We start from the raw sequence: 22,202 nt of genomic DNA on the forward strand, positions 1-22,202 counted from the left end.
AGGTCTGCAGATGAGGCCTGGTCCTTGGGAGACGTCTTGCCTCCAGGCCTTACCCTGCTGTGGGTATTCCCACAGGACGTGCCTGTGGTTCCAACCTCCAGCATCCTAGATCTGCCCAGTACCTCCTATGGGTACTTTCAGGGTCTTTCAAAGTTCAGTTGCTTCCCTCTCTCTCTCCCTCCACCCCCCATTGGTTCTTGGCTCCCTTTCACGCTGCTTCGCTCTCCTGCCCTCACTTAGTTCTTGGAGGGCTGAGTCCCGTGTCTTTCCTCTAGCTGGAGTGTCTTCTAGTGCAGCCTTGCACACCTGTGCCTAGGGGCTCGGCCCTGCTCTTCTGCAGCCTCTATGGCTAGTTCCAGCTCCACAGAAATCCCGAGGGCCTCTTCCAGCCCATTCGGTTTCTCCTTACAAAGAACTATCCGGATTTCTCCCCCTGCTGCATGTCACAAGTTGGTCCCTGGCCAGTAAATCTTGCATTTGGTTGTCATAGTCCAGGAGCGCCTTGGTGGCCAGGCGCCGGAGGAAACAGCCAAGATTGGTGACAGATTCCCCCTTTTTCTTGTCTCGTGTTGAAGGCTGCTCATTTGGAGCAGCAGGCCAAGAAAATCCAGCTTGGAAACCTCTTCCCAGCTGGTTATTCGAGCAGCTTGTTCATAATGGTTGAGCCAGGTGGCCCAGCCCTGACCGTCCCCAGTATAAGCTCTGGGTAAGAAGTTGGGCCACCGCATCTCCCACCCGCTCTGACCTTCCACTCTTGGGGCCCAGGGGAACATTTCAGGCATCAGGATTATTCATTTCCACTCACTAAGTAGATCTCGTACCCATGGCAACTGCCTCTTAACTCCTTGCCAACCAAATTCATAGATTCCAAGGCCAGAAGGGACCAGTGTGATCATCTCATCTGAACGCCTGTATAGCACAGGCCATAGAACTCCCCCCAAATAATTCCAATTTGAACTAAAGTCTTTTAAAACAAATCCAATACTGATTTCAGAATCGCCAGGGATGGAGCCTCTACCACAATCCTTGGTAAGTTAATGGTTAATTATCCTTAAAAATTTACACATTTCCAGTTTGCGTTTGTCTAGCTTCAGCTTCCAGCAACTGGGTCGTGTTTGACCTTCCTCTGCTGCTTTGAAAAGCCCATTGTGAAATCTTTGTTCCCCATGTAGATACTTATAGACTGGGATCAAGTCACCTCTTAACCTTCTCTTTGCTGAGCTAAAGGTTGCACTCCTGATCATTAGAGGCTTTAATAATTCTTGGGGCTCTTCTCTGAACCCGCTCCAATTTATCAACATCCATCTTGAACTGTGGACACCAGAACTGGACCCAGTACCCCAGCAGCCATCAACAGAGCCAAATAGAGGTAAAATAACCTCTCTAGTTCCCACATATACATCCAACAGCTGGCAACAGCTTCACTGGCTAACTGATAGGTCTCAAAATGTAATTGGCCACTACAACCCCCAAATCTTTTTCAGAGTCGCTGCTTCCCAGGATAGCATCCCCCGTCCTGTAGGTATGGCCAACACTCTTTGTTCCTAGAGGTGTACTTTTAGCAATATTCAAATGCATATTTTTTGCTTATGCTCAACCTTATGAAATGTTCCAGATCCCTCTGAATCAGTGACCTGTCCTCTTCAGTATTTACCACTTCCCCAGTTTTTGTGTTCTCTGCAAACCTCATCAGTGGTGATTTTGTTTTCTTCCAGGTCATGGATAAAAATGTTAAATAGCAAAGGGCCAAAGAATCCATCCCCGTGGGACCCCCACTAGAAACACACCTGCTGGAAGATGATTCTCTGTTTCCAATTACACTTTGAGACCCTTCAGTTAACCAGTTTATAATTCATTTAATATGTGCTATGTTAATTTTGTATTCTATTTTTTTTAATCAAAATATTGTGTGGTACCAAGTGAAACATCTTACATGAGTCTAATTTTGTTGTATCAACACTATTACCTTTATCAACAAAACTTGTAATTTCATCAGAAACTGTATCAAATTAGTTTGACAGAATCTATTTTCCATAAACCCATGTTAATTGGCTTTAATTATACTATTCTCCTTTACTTCTTTATTAATCAAGTCCCCAATCACCCACTCCATTACCTTACTTGGGATAGGTGTCAGAATGACAAGCCTATAATCACCCCATGTCATCAGGTTTCACCTTTTAAAATATTGGTGCATTATTAGCTTTCTTCCAGTCTTCTGGAAGCTCCCCACTGTTTCAAGACTTATCAAAAATCAACATTAATGGTCCAGCGAGCTCCTCAGTCAGCTCTTTTAAAACTCTTGGTTTCGTGTTATCTAGACCTGCTGATTTAAAAATGTCTAACTTTAGTAGCTTCTGTTCAACATCTGCCTGAGATACTATTGCAATGGAAAGTGTTTCATCCCTCTCATCATCTAATATGCCTCATCATCGCCCCCCACCTCCAAAAATATAACACAAATATTTACTGACCATTCTGCCTTTTCTGCATTACAACTGACAAGTCTACCATTTCCATCTAATAATGGGCCAATATCACGGTTAGGATTCCTTTTGTACCTAATATATTTTAAAAACGTTTCCTTTTTGTCCTTCGCACTGCGGGCCATTCTCCTTGGGACTCCACTGCTAGCACCTTTGTCATTATTAGGGGTGCTCAAGGCTGGCGGACACCAAGTCCCTAAGGTGCCAGTAGCGTGGCCAGATGTACCACAGGTTGGTGGCAAGTGCTACAAGCACTGCAATTGCTAGGCCTCATAGGTGCGAACCCTCATGGGTCCCAGTAACCACTCAAGTATCAGAGGGGGAGCCGTGTTAGTCTGGTTCTGTAAAAGCAGCAAAGAATCCTGTGGCACCTTATAGACTAACAGACGTTTTGCAGCATGAGCTTTCGTGGGTGAATACCCACTTCGTCGGATGCAAGACCACTCAGACACTTGACCAAATGAAGGCTGGCAAGAAAGGGATAGATTGTGAACTCCTCTGTGCTCAGTGGCCTAAATAGTTACCGCTCAAAGTCAAAAGAACAATTCCTACTTGGACATCTGGGGAGAGGCCCAGCAGAGGGCTAGAGCTCTCCTGGTGTAATGCCTGGGCTGCCCTCTGCACTCCACTGCTCTAGGCGTAGGCAGGGGTCCAGGCCAGGATTGGTCAATAGTGTATCTCGCTGGGGCCTCTCTGCACTGGCTCCCTGCCCAAGCTCTGTGGCTTCCCCACAAGTCCTGCCCCAACCTGCTCCTGGCTGCAGTGTCCATCAGTCACAGCCTGCTCCCCACGTGGTTCCCCAGCTCCTGCTGCAGCCTGCTCTGCACGCGTCTCCCTGATGGGTATCGAGCGCTTTGCCTCCCTGCTGTTCCTGGCTTCCAAGCCACCACCACGTCCCCGACTGCAAAGTTTCTTTTTGCATCAAGGCCTTCCACAGACTTTTTGCTCCCTTACCCGGGATGGGAATGTGCCTCCATGTCTCTCCCCTACCCCCAAGTGCATTGATGGGAATGGTAGGTCCCTCCTTAGCAGACTCATTGTACCTATATTCTCCCTTGGTTTAACCCATCCCTCCTTGCTGTGCCATGACTAATTCCTCTCCATTCTTGCAGACGTTTAGGGTATGTCTACACTACGAAATTAGATCGATTTAATAGAAGTCAGTTTTTCAGAAATCAATTTGATGCAGTCGATTGTGTGTCCCCTCACTAAGCGCATTAAGTCGGCAGTGTGGGTCCACAGTACCGAGGCGAGCGTCGACTTTCGGAGCGTTGCACCATGGTAGCTATCCCACAGTTCCCGCAGTCTCCCCCGCCCATTGGAATTCTGGGTTGAGATCCCAATGTCTGATGGGGCAAAAACATTGTCACGGGTGGTTCTGGGTACATGTCATCAGGCCCCCCTCCCTCTATGAAAGCAATGGCAAAAAATCATTTCTCGCCTTTTTCCCTGGGTTACTCGTGCAGACGACAGACCACGACAAGCATGGAGCCCGCTCAGCTCACCGTATGTCTCTTGGGTGCTGCTGGCAGACGCGGGACTGCAGTGCTACACAACAGCATCCCCTTGCCTTGCCTTGCGGACGGCAGACAGTACAATATGACTGCCAGCCGTTGTCATCCCGTGGGTGCTCCTGGCCGACCTCGGTTAGGTTGGTCGGGGGCGCCTGGGCAGACATGGGTGCTCCTGGCTGGCCTCAGTGAGGTCGGTTGGGGGCGCCTGGACATAAATGGGAGTGACTCCAGGTCATTCTCTTCTTTAAGTTTCATCTAATGGAGATTCAGTCCTGCCTGGAATATCATGCGAGCTGGAGGCTTCTGCCTCAGGCTGCTCTCCCAGCTGGCAGCACCGCGCGGTCGCACCTGTCCCAGCCTACCCCTTGCTTGCATGGCTCATGAAGCCTGGACAGTAGTAAGGAGCAGTTCAGCTATAGGCTGAGCAAATGCATAATGGTGGTAGAATGTGCCTTTGGACGTTTAAAAGCTCGCTGGCGCAGTTTACTGACTCGGTTAGACCTCAGCGAAACCAATATTCCCATCGTTATTACTACTTGCTGTGTGCTCCACAATCTCTGTGAGAGTAAAGGGGAGACGTTTATGGTGGGGTGGGAGGTTCAGGCAAATCACCTGGCCACTGATTATGCGCAACCAGACGCCAGGGCGGTTAGAAGAACACAGCAGGGCGCGCTGTGCATCAGAGAAGCTTTGAAAACCAGTTTCATGACTGGCCAGGCTACGGTGTGAAAGTTCTGTTTGTTTGTCCTTGATGAAAACCTGCCCCCTTGGTTCACTCTACTTGCCTGTAAGCCAACTGCCCTCCCCTCCCCGCTTTGATCTCCGCTTACAGAGGCAATAAAGTCATTGTTGTTTCAAATTCCTGCATTCCTTATTAATTCGTCACACAAATGGTAGCCCAGGAGGGGTGGGGAAAGAGGGAACCATAGGGGTGGGGTAGTTGTGGGGGCACCCCCTAGAATGGCATGCAGCTCACCATAGAAGCAGCAAGTCTGGGGCTCTGACCCGGAGCGGCCGTTTGCCTTTCAGGTTCTTTGATAGGCTCCACGCGGCACTGCTGCGGGTCCCTGTTATAACCTCTGCCCTTCATGCCCTTGGAGATTTTTTCAAATATTCCAGCATTTCATCTTTTGGAACGGAGTTCGGATAGCACGGATTCGTCTCCCCATACAGTGATCAGATGCAGTACCTCCCATTCGGTCCATGCTGGAGCTTTTTTGCGATTCTGGGACTGCATGGTCACCTGTGCTGATGAGCTTGCTACGCTGGCCAAACAAGAAATGAAATTCAAAAGTTTGCAGGGCTTTTCCTGTCTACCTGGCCAGTGCATCTGAGTTGAGAGTGCTGTCCAGAGCGGTCACAATGGAGCACTCTGGGATAGCTCCCGGAGGCCAATACTGTCAAATTGCGTCCACACTACCCCAAATTCGACCCAGCAGGGTCGATTTCAGCGCTAATCCCCTCGTCGGGGAGGAGTACAGAAATCGATGTTAAGAGCCCTTTAGGTCAACAAAAATGGCTTTGTCGTGTGGACGGGTGCAGGGTTAAATGGATCTAACACTGCTAAATTCGACCTGAACTCGTAGTGTAGACCAGGGCTTAGCCTGGCCCCCGCAATCTCCTAGCTCAGCTGGAGACACCGAGGTTTTTCCTCTTCCCCCAGGAATCAAGCCCTCCAGCTCGGCTCTAAGTTCCCTCCATGTGCCCGAGCACAACTTACCCAAGTGAATTTTGTTTCTAATAAACTTGGTGATTCACAAATTACTGTCTGTGCACGACACCGCTATAATTACAGAAGCAAATGGCATGTTCCTGTCCAGTCTGAAGGCAGCAGGCTTTGGTTTCTCTTTAAAGGGCTTGATTGTGCACTAGTGAAAGATGACCCCATGTATTTTCAGTACTCTGCAGAGCTCGCTGAGTTAGACACAAGAAAATAGACTTTCAGCCTGAATTACTTTTAGTTTAGAACGAAATCAAAATAAACCCAAAAAGTAAAATCTCCATGGGCTTGAGAGCACCTCCTACCAACCTGCAAAGAACAGAGCAGGCAGCAGAGCCTCAGCAGGTTAAAGGTGCAGGACACGGCAAAGCAGCACGCCGGTCGCTTAGAACTGCAGCAGGGTGAAGAATGGTGACTTGCTGGAGCTGGGAGTGAAAAGGCTCCTGTGCTGTTGCTGAGTTTCGTGGAATGACTAGGAACAGCTCAGCAATGATCTGAGAACCGGCTCCCCCCTCTGTACCTGCTTCGCTGGGGAAAGATGAGCCAGAGAGGGGACTTGCCAAAGGTGGGTGGAAGCAGCCGGGCCTGACTTCCCATCCTGTGCGCTGGTATCTGCAGCCATCACTGCCTCATCACCATTCTCTGTCTGTCCAGAGTGCTGCCAATTGACCTTTTCTTTCCACTGATCCTTTCTAGGGGGGACAGAGGTTGGTTTTTCCTGCCTTGTTCAACTCTTTGCACTCAGCCTCTGGGAGCATTCATGGATGCAAAGCCAGGGTAGTTCTACTTTTGAAACCTCGTGGAATGCCCAGAATATGAAGATTGCTTCTCTTTGGTTTATTTCCCAGGTCCTCCGGTTTCTCCCTTGCTCTGATTCAGGGAAGAGGTTTCCCCTTTATCTCCTTTGTTGCAGAGATTCATTTCCCTGACTGTGAGGTTTGAGATTTGAATCAAACACAAGGAGGGACTGTCTGGTGAGGAGCTGTTCTGCCAGGAAGCCCCTCAGCCGTACTCTCTCTCTCTCTCTGATTCAGAGATTTTAAGGCTGGAAAGGACCATTCTCCATCTTGACCATTTTTAAATCCAGACTGGCTGTTTTTCTAACCGATCTGCTCTAGGGATTATTTGGGAGCAGTTCTCCGGCCTGTGCTATGCGGGAGGTCAGACTGGACGAGCACAATGGGCCCTTTTTGGCCTTGGAATCTACCCACCTCTGATCATCTAGTCTCACTTTCTGCATCACCCCAGGCAGAGAATTTCACCGAGTGACTCCTGCATGGAGCCTGGAGCATCTGGCTGAGTTAGAGGGTGTCCCTTTGAAAGACAAGCAGGCTGGGTTTAAAGACTGCAGGAGATGGAGAATCCACTGCACCCTAGGGAAGCTGTTTCAATGATTGATCACTCTCACCGGTAACAAAACGGAACTTTATTTCTAGTCTGGATGTTTAGATTCAGCTTCCAGCCATTAGATCTTGATAGTCCCCTATCATCAGACAGCGTTTGCCTGTTTACATATGTACATAGACCATGGTAAAGGCAACTTTTAACCTTTTCTTGGCTTAATTCAAGAGGCCGGGGGCCTTTAGTGTCTCCCTGAAAGGCACCTGGCCCAGCCCATGAATCAGTCATGTAGCTCTTGTCAAACTGGAAAGGGTTCAGACTTTTATCTTTTTGAAGTGTGGACACCACAACTAGACAGGGTTCCAGTATCAGTCTCACCAATGCCATACCCAGAGGGACTAGAACCGCCCGACTCCAACACACTATCCCCCTTGCCCCGGCTACGCCCTGGCTCGAGCTCTTGTTCACTAGGGAACTCCTCGGTTTGGGGATTTTTTTATTTTTTTTTAAAGTTAATAAATAACCTTTTAGAAAAGATTCACAGAAGTTGGTGGGTACTTGGGGAAGGGAAGCGGCTAAACGTTAACCTAGCACATAATCCCATGGACAAGAACATAAGAACGGCCAGACTGGGTCAGACCATAGGTCCATCTAGCGCAGTGTCCTGTCTGCCGACAGTGCCCAACGCCAGGTGCCCTAGAGAGAATGAACAGAACAGGGAATCATCTCTGTCGCCCATTCCCAGCTTCTGGCAAACAGAAATCCTGTCTCTTCACAGCTACGCGAGAGTCCGCCTTTGTCCACGCCATTGCTTCGGCCGGCGTGGCCTTCGCTGTCACCCGCTCCTGTGCTGAGGGCACCTCCACCATCTGCGGCTGCGACTCGCACCACAAGGGACCCCCAGGTGATGGCTGGAAATGGGGGGGCTGCAGTGAGGATGCTGACTTTGGCGTTCTGGTTTCCCGGGAGTTTGCAGATGCCCGAGAGAACCGTCCGGATGCCCGATCAGCCATGAACAGACACAATAATGAAGCAGGCAGAACGGTGAGTGCCATCCCCACCCCACCCGTCTCTGCCACAAAACCTGCCCGTACTGTAGTTCCCTGGCCTATGCAGATGGCCTGATTCTACTCCCACCAAGTCAATGGAAAGACTCCGATTGATTTTAATGGAAGGTGGATCAGGCCCTGGCTGCACGTACACCCATGAATAAACCCTGCCATGCATGCAGCCCTAGAGTACCAGCCGAGTATCTCCAGCTACTGACTCAACGGCTCTTCATTCAGGCTGGGGCAGATTAAACCCAGGGGGGTAACGCACTTGGCACAGCTAGCCACCCAACCCCCATGCCCAACCCCACTGATGCACCCATGCCCCTAGGATAGCAGCCTTCCAGTAAGTCAGTGTTGGCCACATTAGCAGATAAGACGCAAGGGACATTATTAACTTCTAAGGTAGCAACTGAAAGACTAACGTGGAGCACGGTGATCTCCAGCTCATGTACTTTGCACGCTCCCCATTGGCAGGGTGTTGTGGCGTAGGGAGCGGGAGGGGAAAGCCAGCCAGGGTTTGCAGCTCTTCGCTTGCAGGAGAAATCCAAATTAAGATACAGTCTTCGGTGCTGGTCACTGGAGCCCTCTCCTTTCCTCCAGGTCTGGGGCAAAGCATGTCCTGAGCTACACGGGAATTTTGTGAGGATTGTAACTGCATTCTCTTCACAGGCCATTTTCAAACAGGCAGCATTACTCAGAGAGGTTATTTATGATGGGTTGGGTTGGGGTTTTTGCCCAGCTGCTCCATCTAAACCATTAAACACACAAAGTGAAGGCGTTACCCCCCCCCCCCCCCGCAGGCTGTAACAGCACCTGTACATGGGAACGCTCGGTTCTCTTTAACACCTCTCTTCTACTCTCATATCTTTTACTCTCCAGAAACTGGCAATACATCCCCAACAGGAAGGCCTGGTGATTTTAACAGATAGCCAGGGATTTTCTGCTTCACACTGAGGTGATTTCTTTGCAGCTGGTCTTGCCCAGTGAAATTTCTTGCAGAGACCAATCCTTAGAATGACAAGTCCCCATCCCTTTCTGTGCCAGGCTGACAGACTGAGTGCACAAGAACAAAGAATTGTCGTGTTAGTTAAGATGTGGCACACGGAATCAGGACTATTCTATTCCCAGCTCTCCCAGAGACTCACTACTTGGCATTGAGCGAGTTGATTAACTGCTCTGTGCCTCAGTTTCCCCAACTGTATTAGCAGGTTAATAGGAGGAGCATGAGTCTCAATCCCTGAGCGTTTGTAAAGCGCTTGGATGGAAGGCCCCAGATAAGTGCAGATTAGAATTGTGCCACTTTCTCTCTAGGCGGGGTTGGATTTTTAGCGAGCAGAGAGGCACTCAGGAATCATCATTTAACACTCTCTATTCTGCCAAACATCGCTGACGTACAGGGTCTTGAATATTCAGATTTGGCCAGATATTTAATGTGGTTACGTCTGCTTCTCCGATAGAAAATATTTTTGTTCCTTCAGCCTTCAAATGTCAAAAGCAAAGCTGGCTGGTCTAGGATAGTCCAGATAAATCTAAACCAAGATTTTGTGACAGCAGGATTTAATCCTGGGCTTTAAAGACTGCGTTTTACACAGCTCAGAATTGGAGACTGATGTTACCTGCATCTTATGGCTGAGGAAACAAAGAGGCTTATGCAACTTCTTTCAAGTAGGTCCCAATTTTCGGAGGTTGAGTACCTGCAACTCCAGTTGAAGTCAAGGAGAGGTGCTGGTGCTTGAGGCTTCTGCAAAGCAGGTTGTGAGCGATCTCAAGATGGGCAGCCCAGATTGGGGTCAGCTGGAGAGTTTTGGCACACATGACTTGTCTGAGGACACACAGCAAGTCTGTTGGGCTCACAGAGCAGTGAGGCTCTGGAACAGCCACCTAACAAGTAGTGGGGGCAAGAGACCTACCTGGCTTTAGGATGGATTTTGATACATTTATGAACCAGATTATATGATGGGGTTGCCTGTAAGAGCAGGGAACTGGACTTGATGGCCCAAGTCTCATGTTCCTATTGCAAAGCTGTGATTGGAATTCATGTTTCCTGCCTCCCTTAACTCCAAACGCTTGCTCCTTGATGCAGCCATTGTGCAGCGATGGGTCCATAGGCAATATTGCAGAGGGCATTTAGAAATCAGACGTGGGCAGGCTTCAGCCCAGGCTCAGATCAGAGTTGGGCTAAATCCATGCAACCTCAAAAGAGCAATTTGAAACCAAGCAGGTGGGGCTGGGACTTCCAGGCTGACTATCTACTTCTTGTCTTCTGGACAGACGATCCTGGATCACATGCACCTGAAGTGTAAGTGTCATGGCCTCTCAGGAAGTTGTGAGGTGAAGACCTGCTGGTGGGCACAGCCAGATTTTCGGGCAATTGGTGACTACCTGAAGGACAAGTACGACAGCGCCTCTGAGATGGTGGTGGAGAAGCACCGTGAGTCCCGGGGCTGGGTGGAAACCCTACGGGCCAAGTATGCCCTCTTCAAACCCCCAACCGAGCGAGACCTGGTATACTATGAGAATTCCCCCAATTTCTGCGAGCCCAACCCAGAGACCGGCTCCTTCGGGACCAGGGACAGAACATGCAACGTCACCTCCCACGGGATCGACGGATGCGACTTGCTGTGCTGTGGGCGTGGCCACAACACCAGGACTGAAAAGCGGAAAGAGAAGTGCCACTGCATCTTCCACTGGTGCTGCTACGTGAGCTGCCAGGAGTGCATCCGCATCTACGATGTCCACACCTGCAAGTAACTAACGTAGGGGATGTTAGGCCAGAGCCGGGGGCCAGCGTCATTGAGCCTGGGAGCATCATTCCTCACGCGGCGGCCTCGTGTCACAGGATGGCGCCGAAGACAACAATGCACCTGATAAACTGTGCCATGATGTATATCGAGGCAAGTGTCCCCTTCATGAATACCACAGCCAAACTGAGAGCAAGCTGAAGTCTAGCTTCCGTACGGGAGACTCGGCCGTGGGCTCTCAAAACCTAACCGATGTCTCTCCGGCAACTCAATGGCTCAGACATTCCATGTCCACTTTAGGTCACATATCTACTGATTTTTTGGTAGTTCCACTCTGTTTGACAAGCCTCAACATGACAGGCAATCTGCTCTGGCAAGCTGGGGGGTGTGTGTGTGTGTGACACAGGTCAGGACTGAGATGTATTGGAAGAGGTGTGTAACGGACTCACAACTGGGAACTCATGGGGTGTTTCAGGTCAAGACAGAGGTGCCTAGGCACAGCAGCTGTGCAGGCTTGGTTTAACTTTTAACACCGGGTTTAAGCAGAAATGGATTTAACAGTGTGAAACGTAGGAAAATGTAGACTTCCTCCTTTCCCCCTTAAGGAACTCCAACCCTTCTGCCACTCTCAGAACCGAGCATGGCCAGCAGTGGTTTCCTCACTGCTTCCCCAGCACACCTGTAGCTCTTGCTTGGTCTAGTGGGTTCTCCAGCTATTTCCCTAGCAGCTGCTTCTCCAGCTGGCCACTACCACAGCCCCGATGCCATTCCTGTCTCCACTGCTAGTGTATGCGAACACCGGCTGGCTTCCCCTTTCCACACCGAGCCTCGCCGCTCCCTACTCCGCACCGCCACTTGTAGGGACGTTCCTAATACTTCAAGTACCTGACTTGAAACAAAATCCCTTGCTTTTTAAATCAAGATAAAAAGGTATTTAATAAATAAATAGCACGTTTATTGCCTTGTAATTATTTCCCCTGCAGCCCAGTATTCTAGCACTGACTGGAAAATCCTTCCCATCAACCTGCTGTATCCAAAGTTTGTACAAAGTTGTAGAGGTTGTTGATTTTTTAAATTTTATATTCGGAAAATTCTCTTTTTATAAGCATTATTTATTATACAATGTATATATCTTTGAGTTAACTCAGATTATATATTATATAAATATAGAGATATATAGAGAGATATATATTTGGAGATAAATATATTTCAATTTGCTTTTTGTTGTTGTCCTGTTAAGACATTAAAGAGAAAGTAAATGAACTTAAACTGATACACTCGAGAGCCTGTGTTGTTCACTTGTTATGGAGCCTTGTGAGATCAGTGTCAACTGATATCCACAGAAATGGTCAACTCTCTTGATGGACAGGTGACTGCATTAAGACACCACCTCAATTAATACAAACAACTGATACGAAAACCTAATCACTTGCCATATCACAATGAGCAAACATCAAGACAGCATCTGATGGTGTCCAATGTAGCTTAATCCTACACAGACCTCAATGGCATTAGATTAAATAGAATCACAGAGTTTAAGGCCAGAAGGGCTCATTAGATTATCTAGTCCAGGGGTTCTCAAACTGGGGGTCGGGACCCCTCAGGGGGTCGTGAGGTTATTCCATGGGGGGTCATGAGCTGTCAACCTCCACCCCAAACCCTGCTTTGCCTCCAGCATTTATAATGGTGTTAAATATATAAAAAAGTGTTTTTAATTTATAAGGGGGGTCGCACTCAGAGGCGTGCTATGGGAAAGGGGTCACCAGTACAAAAGTTTGAGAACCACTGTCTGACCTGTTGTTTGACACAATCCATTAAATATCCCTGTATTGAGCCCAAGAACTTGTGTGTGGGATGAATCACCTTTTTCAGAAAGGCTTCCAGCCTTGATTTAGACTAGATCCCTCTAGAGGGGAGAATCCCCCACATCACTTGGTGGCTTGTTCCAATGTTAATCACACTCACTGTTAAAAATGTGCCAAATGTCTGGCTTCAGCTTCCAGCCATTGATTCTTGTTCTGCCTGTCTCCAGCGCACTAAAAAACCCTTCAGAGTACCTGCTATTTGCTCCCTGTGATGGTACTTATAGCCTGTGATCACGTCACCTCTCCATCTTCTTTCGGATAAGCTACACAGGTTGAGCTCTCCAAGTCTCTCACTGTAAGGCGCCTTCTCCAGCCATCAGATATTTTTTGGCCTCTTTTCTGTACTCCCAGCGATTTTTCAAAACCCTTTATAGAATGTGGACACCACAACTGGACACAGTGTTTCACTAGCAGTTTCATCAATGTCATACACTGAGGTAAAACTACCTCCCTGCTCCCTTTGATCCATCTGAGGATCCTGTTACCCCTTTTTGTCACAGTCTTGCACTGGGAATTTGTACTCAGTTGCTTGCCTACTATGCCACCCAAGGCCTTTTCAGTCACTGCATGCCAGGATACAGCCCCCCATTCTGTAGGTGGGACCTGCATTCTGTGTTTCGAGATACGTAACTTTACATTTGGTTGTATTCAAGTGCATCTTCTTTGAATGGGTCCAGTTTACCATGAAATCCAGCTCGATCTGTATGACTGCCCTGCTCTCATTTACCACTTCACCAATCTGTGTGTCATCTGCAAATCGTAAACGGCAGTGGCTTTGTATTCACTTCCACATGACTGATGGAAACGTTGAATAGCATCAGGGCCAGTGCCAATCCCAGTGAAACCTCCCAGAAACACCTCCAGTTAATTCTGGTTCTCCATTGATAGCTATGTTTTGAGATCGGTCAGTTAGCCAGTTCCTAACCGAGTTAATGCGGGCTTTCATGATATTTTATAGTGCTGATTTCCTAATCACAATATACTGCAGTTCCCAGTCAAATGCATTACAAACGTATAGCACATTACAGCTGTGCAGGTGCCTTTTATCAACCAAACTTGTGAGCTCATCAAAGAATGATACCAGGTTTGTCTGGCAAGTCCTATTTTCCATAAACCCCAGTTGACTGGCATTATATTCCTATCCTTTAATTCTTCATCAACTGAATCCCATATCAACATTCCCATCATTTTATCCAGGATGTCAGGATAACTGGCTTTTCCTTACCGGGTCATCCCTGCTTGCACTTTTTGAATATTGACACATTAGCACTTTCCCAATCTTCTGGAATTCCCCCAGTATTCCGAGATTTATTAAGAGCTAGAGGTCTCCTTTACCAACTCTTTTGGAACTTTTGGGGGCAAGTTATCCAGGCCTGTTGATATAGAAATATTTATCCCTAGCAGATGTTGCCTAATGTCTTCCTTAGTTACTGATGGAACGGAAAGTACTTCATCATCCCCATGCGATATGACTACACGATCCTGTTTCTTTCCAAATACAGAACAGAAAGATTCACTGAACATTTCTGCCTTTTCTGTATCAACAACTTTACCATCGCTCCCTAGTAATGGGCGAACACCATCGCTAGGATTTCTTTAGTTCCTAACATACTTAAACTCCCTTTTACTGCCCTTAGCCCTGCCACTCATGGATTCTTCCTGGGTATATTCAGCTTTTATCATCAGTGGTCCGTACTGAATAGCAATCAGTGTAAATTAGAAGTTATTTCCCCTTTTTTCCATTTTTTTAAAATTTCTAATTCCTGCCTTCGCTTCCCCACTGAACCAGGGAGGGGTTTAGCTAACCCCGGCCCTCTTTTTTGATTGTGGAATTGTCGCTTTTGGGGCATCTAATAAACTCCCAATTTTCATTGACATTTTTCTATCTAAATTTTTCCTTCCAATCCATTTCACTCAAAATCCCTCAGCTTTAGGAAGTTAGCGACATTGAAGCACCAAGTTTATATATTACTGATTGGGACTGTTCTGTGTTTGCATGTAAGCAGGTCCCATGGCAACCACCAACTTTCAGTCCAGTGATTAATTCATCTTTATCCATAATAATTTAGTCCAAAATAGCATCATCTTGTGTTGGGTGCAATCCCGTTTGCATTATACAATTTTTAGAAACTCTAGCAATGTTTTATTGCATGGGGATCTGTAACGGTGTGGGCTCACCCTGTGGCGCCTCCTGCTGGTCGTCCTCGGGAATTAGCTCTTCGACCCATCAGCGCCCTCTGCAGGCCGGTGAGCCGCTTGCCATTGGCCCCGTGTCCCTCGCAGGACCCCAGTGCCCTTGTCTTGGGTGCTGCCCCCCCAGCAGTACCCCACTTTCTCAGGGTTTCCCCACCCCAGGGGAACCTCCCATCCCCATATCACCTCAGTCGTGGCTACTGCCAGTCTCCGTCTAGCCCCCACGCCCTGGGGCGGACTGCAGTGTATCAGCCGATCATCACAGACAACAAGGGGTGTGGGCTGGCTGCCCCCCTGCAAACCCAATCCCTAGGTGGGCCTAGAACTAGGCCCTGCAGCTTGGGGAGTTGCTGGCCTAGGGCTTCCCAGCTCCTAAGGCCTTTCCCCAGCCCTGCCTCCCTCTAGGTCCCCTGGGTGAGCTCCCCAGCAGCCAGGCCTGTCTCCCGCTCCAGTCAGAGAGCGACTGGGTCTCGGTCCCTGGCTTCCCTGCCTTGATAGGGCCAGCTGAGTCTGTCTGGGGCGTGGCCCCAGCTGCAGCCACTTCCCCCAATCAGCCGGGGCTTTGCTCCCTGCCCCCGGCAGGGCTCTTCCCACCCCCCCCTTCAGGGCTGGAGCGGGTGCTCTCCCCGCTACCGGACCTCAATCTGGGGAACAGTTGGACAGGGGCTGGTTTGATTTGGTGGTCACACGTCAGACCGCTCCCCACCACTACATACCCACTCCTGGGCTCCCTTACGTAGCACAGGCCAGAACACGCAACGCCTTGAAATGGAGCGTGCAGAAGCAGCCAACAGTCAGGCTAGCCCCAGTGGGCTTGTCGAGCCAGCAATATAACCCCCCCCCCTTGCGTCCACACTCCAATTGGGTTAACCTGGGGGTTGAACCTAGGGTCCAAGACCCCTACAGGAGGGTCCAAGCCCATGTTAAACTGGGATCCAAGGTCTGAGCCCTGTTGCTTTCCTGTGTGCACATGGCCCCAGCTTGACTTGGGTCCTTGAAGTCCTCCAGGTGTATCCCAGACTTCCTTGGGGCAACCTCCTTAGTCCTCTCTATGCCAACAGCCTGTGGTGCAGCCTATTGCAAACAGCCCCCTTTGCGCAGCAGCTCGGATCAGCATTAACCCTTTGTCTGCTGAAAGCCAGTCTGCACACACACTCCCGGGATTCCTGCAGGGCTTGCAATGGAGACCGAACCAAAGCAGCTTTTGCTGAGAGCGCCGCTGCCTGGTGCATGCTGGCCAGGCACCCCTGCACGCACAGCCCCAGGGACGGCCTTGGGGGCCAGAGAGCAGAACAGGGACTAGGCGGCTGCTCTGCTGGGAGGAGCAGCAGCAGAGCTCCTGGCTGAGCTCCCCCGTCCCAGCAGGGCAGCTGCCTGGACCCCCCCTCTGCTTTCTGCCCCCTGGAGCTGCATAGGCAGGGCTGCCCTGTCATGCACTGTCAGGGCGGCAAGTGGGAGCCAGCCCCCAAACCTCCCTGCAGCCTCCTGCCGCAGTGTTTCCTGCTCCAGCTCCTCTTCACTGCTGCACAAAGCTTGCCCAGAGCTGGGAGCAAAGCTGACAGGTGGGAGGCAGCTCCTGGCTGCCAGGATGTTGGAGGTTCTCCTCCTCCCCACCGTGCTGAGCCACGAGCTCTGCTGCTCCCCCTCCCTGCAGGACAGCCACTTGGTCCTGGGCCCAAGCTCCCCTCCATGGGGCTGTATGTGCAGAGGTGCCCAGGCAGCGTGCACTGTGAGAGCAGTGAGTGGGAGCCAGCCCCCAAACTTCCTAACAGCCTCCCTGGGTGCAGCAGTTCTGTAATTCTGCAGTTTATGTACTAGAATCATAGGATATCAGGGTTGGAAGGGACTTCAGGAGGTATCTAGTCCAACCCCCTGGTCAGAGGACCAATCCCCAACTAAATCATCCCAGCCAGGGCTTTGTCAAGCCGGGCCTTAAAAACCTTTAAGGAAGGAGATTCCACCACCTCCCTAGGTAACCCATTCCAGTGCTTCACCACCCTCCTAGTGAAAAAGTTTTTCCTAATGTCCAACCTAAACCTCCCCCACTGCAACCTGAGACCATTACTCCTTGTTCTGTCAACTGGTACCACTGAGAACAGTCTCAATCCATCCTCTTTGGAAGCCCCTTTCAGGTAGTTGAAAGCAGCTATCAAATCCCTCCTCATTCTTCTCTTCTGCAGACTAAACAATCCCAGTTCCCTCAGCCTCTCCTCATAAGTCATGTGCTCCAGCCCCCTAATCATTTTTGTTGCCCTCCGTTGGACTCTTTCCAATTTTTCCACATCCTTCTTGTACCGTGGGGCCCAAAACTGGACACAGTACTCCAGATGAGGCCTCACCAATGTCGAATAGAGGGGAATGATCACATCCCTCCATCTGCTAGTAATGCTCCTTATACAGCGCAAAATGCCGTTAGCCTTCTTGGCAACAAGGGCACACTGTTGACTCATATCCAGCTTCTCGTCCACTGTAACCCTTTGGTCCTTTTCTGCAGAACTGCTGCCTAGCCATTCAGTCCCTAGTCTGTAGCAGTGAATGGGATTCTGCCATCCCAAGTGCAGGACTCTGCACTTGTCCTTGTTGAACCTCATCAGGTTTCTTTTGGCCCAATCCTCTAATTTGTCTAGGTCCCTCTGTATCCTATCCCTACCCTCCAGCGTATCTATCACTCCTCCCAGTTTAGTGTCATCTGCAAACTTGCTGAGAGTGCAGTTCACGCCATCCTCCAGATCATTAATGAAGATATTGAACAAAACTGGCCCCAGGACCGACCCTTGGGGCACTCACATGCTCCTTATCGGCACCTGCCATTACAGTTAGGAAACAGGGTGGGCAGTCGTTTTTCCACAGTGCAACATGTAAGTAGGGCTAGTGTGTCGACAGTGGGGGGTGCTAGGCACTCTAGGATAGGGTTACTGTGTCTTGGGTCTCTGCATCTGGTGTGGATGCCACAGCCCTAGGTTCGAGCATTGGTCAGAAAATCCTTAACCTAGGTTTAAAATACAATGTAGATGCTCAAGGCCAGGATTCCCTGATATGGGTCATCTGACTTGCGTCCCACTAGCCCTAGGCTTACACTGATGTGTATACACTCACCCGGTGTCTCTGGGCTTCAGAGCAACACTCCGTTAAGCTAAAGGAATTTCCTGCTAGCTTACGCCAAGGTTTTACCACCAGTTTCTATTTATATGCTGGAAGAGATGTACAGACAATCACTGGCCTTTTAAACACTAGACCACGGAAACTAAAGACTAGAGTCTGCCCCCGTTTCTGTGTCTGAGACACGGGAAATGAGTTCCAGTATCTAGCATGCACATGCGTGTGGACCCTTTCTATCTGGGTAACTGCTGATATCCGCTCACTTCACAGCCCCCGTTTGCTAATCATTATCGTTCCAAACATTCAAATCAACAAGCAAAGATCTGGCAGAGAATACAACTAGAGAGATTAGATTGGAGAAGGTAACAAAATGGGTGCCTAGTAGGGTTTTCCAAAGCTGAAATACTGTAGGGAGAACTACACTGTCTGCCTAGTCGAACTTTTACCATTAGTCCCGCAGGGATGGTCAGAGAACAAGAAACTTACCAAATGCCTTCAGAATACACATACCAATTTTTGAACATTAGATCAAGCAGAATCCTATTACTGGTTGATACACGTGCCGCAAACCAAATAAATTCCTTTTCTCTCACGCCCTTATAGCATCAGATGGCTAGTCCAGTCCTTTGGCTTCTGAACCTGCTTGTGTTGTGGCGTGAGAGTTTCACGGGATGCTAGAATAAAACCCATTTCCTTAACAGTTCAGTATTGAATGTTCTACGGTTGAAATGCAGCCTTGGGTGGTTCATGTGGGGCCTTCAATTGAAGTGAAAGCACTAGGAGGATGACAAGGAAATAATTAAGTTAGCAGCCGGAATGTGTATAACAAAAGTCATGGGCCATTACTTATTTTACAGAAAAGGGGAATATATCAACCGAGCAATTCCTGTGAAAACACACCTCTCTCCCCAAGGGCCTGACACCCAGGCCAGCTCTGTAACACAACGACACTAACCACTTAAGGCAACATGCGATGGAAGTGCCACGTTGCGGAGGCTATGCAGAGAGTGGGATTTGGGAGGTGAGACGGTGAAAGCCAGGGCTGTCGTTAAACACTCCCCAGTGTGGTTTTAAAGATCAAACTGAATCCGGTAACGCTTCCTTGTTGGCCCATAGTTAAAGAGTTAATGATTTCGGCCAAGATTTTCCAAAGTGTTGACCTGAGATGCCTGGGACCTGATGCTCAGAGGGGTCGTGCCCAGGCTCTCTGAAGATCAGGACCCTTCATACTGTCTCAAGTTGGGCACCAAAATACTGAGCATCAAAAGATTATTCCCTTCTGAAAATATTGGCCCTTGATCTGGTTTTCTCTTTGCACGTAAAATCCATTTGATCACTCCCTGTAACCGGTATGGGAACAACTGCAAGAACCTGAGCTTTGCCTCTGAAGATCTCCACAGCTGTATCTTAAAGACAGACCCCAGAAACAGCAGTTTGTGGCCTGTGCCTGGATGCATCCAATATATCCAGTTCTCAATACGTACCAGCTCCCGCCACCAACACATCCCTCTCCCAAGGACAAGTCAGCCTCCCAAGTCATTCCAAGTATGTGCCTTTTATTGCATCCACGAGCTACATTTAAACCATATAATATTTAAGTTTTTCAATATCTCTTTGGACAAAAAAAACACAATAAAATGTTTACATAATTTAATCTGAGACATAAATTAATACATTGTGTGCTGCTTTCACTAGGATTTGGGGGGGGGGGAAGAAGGGGACAAATGAAAGTTACAAAATCATACACAAATATGGGAGGGTGCATACTGGCCACCGGGACTCACAAAATCACAGTACAGCAGCACTGACCAAAAGAAGAAAAAATCAAGGAGGTAAGTTAAATGGCTAAAACACACGACCAAGTTCAAGTACACAGCAAGGTCTAGGGAAGGGTTTTGCCTTCAACCACGAGGCCAAAGGACATTCGCAGAGCAGGAGGTTGCTCCCAAACCCCTAGGGGTGTCTGAGTTGCTAGCCTTTGGCAGTATGCCTAGGCAGCTGCTGAAGCCTGCAAATGGCTTTGTTTGCCTGCCTCACCCTGTCACGGGTGGGGAAAATAGAGCAGCATGCTCCGTGCGCGTTGTTAACATACGGGCTGAGCTCATTGATGGGGGAAGAGAATTCCCACGCAGGTATCAGTAAATGGGTAGCGTGCAGGTGCTTTGCAGCCAAAGGTTGGTGCATTGCTTTACCACAGTGCAAGCATGGAAACGGAGCCTGCCGAACCTGGAGAACTCAGGAAAAGAACGCGGATACCTACCCTGTCAGAGGATGAGAGGAAAGATCATTTTTTCCAACCCTTAGTAGCTCATCAGGAAAGCAGGAGTAGTTAGACTGGTTAATGCCAGTTCTGGCTTCAATACCCCCCCACAGTGGCTTTTTATAAAATTTAGCTTCTCAACTGACATTATGAATCCAAAGACGCTTGAGTGAGAAAATTAAAAAAAATTCGTCAAAGGTTTACAAAACTGATTGTTGTGTGTGTATCTAGCTAGGGAAGGAACCCACCTCTGCCCGGTACCACTCACAGCAATAGTCACTGCAGCTGGCAGTTAGACCCACTGGGCCCCAAACTGAATGAATGTCGAAGTGGGCTGTAGCCTCTATATTACTGAGCTTTGCTGTCAAAGACAGTGATTGCCCTGCCTCGTGTTTCGAATCATCACAGAAAAGCTAGTTCTGGCTATCAGTCTGGCTGAAACAACATTACAGGACATCATATCAGGCCGGACTGAGCCAATCCCACTGGGTCGTATAACGACAGACACCTGTACGGGAAGGCATTCACCATCACAAAGATATCACAAACACACTGCAATACACCTGCAGACTACACCATTGTAGGTTAGAAGTAGAACTTTTCTACAGAAAAGGTGCCATGTTGTGGTATTAATTTAATGCTGGACGTAAGTGTTAGCTTCAAAATTCGTTGGACACGTCCTCCACGATAAACCAGTGAGAATGTACTTTAGCGTGCACAGAAACAGAAGCAAGGTATTCTAAAGGAGACTGACCATTCCACAAGACACCAGCATATTTAAGAGCAAAGAATGGATATTTTATTTTGCTAAACATGCAAATTCCAAGTGGGATGTTGAAGGTAGATGAACATTTCACTTTGTCCAGTGTGTTGAACAGAAGAACACAGATCCCAGTGTATTCTCCAGCTTGGTCACTTCTCCAGCCACTGAGCTCTGCACATGGTCCATTTCCACTCAGGCGAGCACACTACTGAAAAACAGACCACAACCGCCACAAAGCATGTCTCTCTGCAGACACCGACCCCCAGACACAGCATGCACACAGCAAACGTATCTGCAAACTGCTACCTCCCAACCTAAGTTCCCGGTCAGCTGCGTGGCCGCGCAGCCGGCTCTCAACGGCTGCGCAGGTGGGGAGAGAAGCCCCTTTCTTGGCCCGGCCCAGCCCAGCCAGAGCTGCCGGGGAGAGGAGCCCCCACCCCGGCCTGGCCAAGCCCAGACAGAGCTGCCAGGGAGGGGAGCCCCCGCCATGGCACAGCCCAGCCCAGGCCCGCTGGAGCTGCTGCAGCCGGGGAAAGACGTCTCTCACCCAGCCCCGAGCTGCTGCAGTGAGAGAGGGTTGGGGGAAGTCCTCTCACCACAGCCCTGGAGCAGCCTTCACCCTAAACCTCTCATCCCCAGCCCCACCCCAGAGCCCACACTCTCAGCCAGAGCCCTCAGCCCCCCGCACCCCAGCCCTCTGATCCAGCCCTGAGCCCCCTCCCACACTCTTAACCCCTTGGCCCCACCCCCACCCCCCTTCATATTGGTGCACCTAACAAAATTCATTCCGCACATGGACATAAAAAATGAGAGGGAACATTGCCCCAGAGATTTCAGTGCATGCCCTGGAGAGCAGGCTTCTGTGAAACGACGCTGCCAGTGAGGGCCTGGCTGTATGTCCAGTTCAACAGGAGTGGGACTGGGCCCTTTGCACAGGGACAGGGAAGGCTGACAAAGCAGGACACAGAGAGAAAAATAAATAGAGCCAACAGGCAAATGGCCCGATTCTGATGTCACAGGGTTTAACACCACTAGCTACAGTGGAGCTACTCCTGATTTAGCCTAGTCAGAGACAGCAGATCAGGCACAAGTTTAACGCCTCCCCTGGATATTCAAGGAAGGCAGAGAATTCAAACATGCTCTGGGTCCCTAACAACTTTGGAGAGTC

General features: G+C 49.3%; 2 protein-coding genes across 5 annotated transcripts in view; one reads left to right on the forward strand and one right to left on the reverse strand.

The window, feature by feature from the left end:
- WNT3 (Wnt family member 3) overlaps nucleotides 1-10,892 on the forward strand; it is a 74,990-nt gene extending 64,098 nt beyond the window's left edge. For both annotated transcript variants that reach the window (XM_044999656.1, XM_044999657.1), the window contains exons 3-4: nucleotides 7,840-8,105; nucleotides 10,385-10,892. In XM_044999656.1, coding sequence (XP_044855591.1) covers nucleotides 7,840-8,105; nucleotides 10,385-10,864 — 746 coding nt within the window. In that variant the 3' untranslated portion in view covers nucleotides 10,865-10,892. The remainder of the gene's footprint in view (nucleotides 1-7,839; nucleotides 8,106-10,384) is intronic.
- Nucleotides 10,893-19,564: 8,672 nt separating this feature from the next.
- Nucleotides 19,565-22,202, reverse strand: part of NSF (N-ethylmaleimide sensitive factor, vesicle fusing ATPase) — a 154,264-nt gene continuing 151,626 nt past the window's right edge. The window contains exon 21 of one of the 3 annotated variants that reach the window (XM_044999730.1): nucleotides 19,565-21,242. Coding sequence is in view for 2 of the 3 variants with exons in the window: in XM_044999727.1 (XP_044855662.1) it covers nucleotides 21,227-21,242 (16 nt within the window). In the remaining variant the exon portion in view is untranslated. The remainder of the gene's footprint in view (nucleotides 21,243-22,202) is intronic. The other 2 variants (XM_044999729.1, XM_044999727.1) reach the window with 2 other exon arrangements.

The sequence above is a fragment of the Mauremys mutica genome, chromosome 25 (assembly GCF_020497125.1).
Source record: "Mauremys mutica isolate MM-2020 ecotype Southern chromosome 25, ASM2049712v1, whole genome shotgun sequence".
NCBI classification, from domain to species: domain Eukaryota; kingdom Metazoa; phylum Chordata; order Testudines; family Geoemydidae; genus Mauremys; species Mauremys mutica.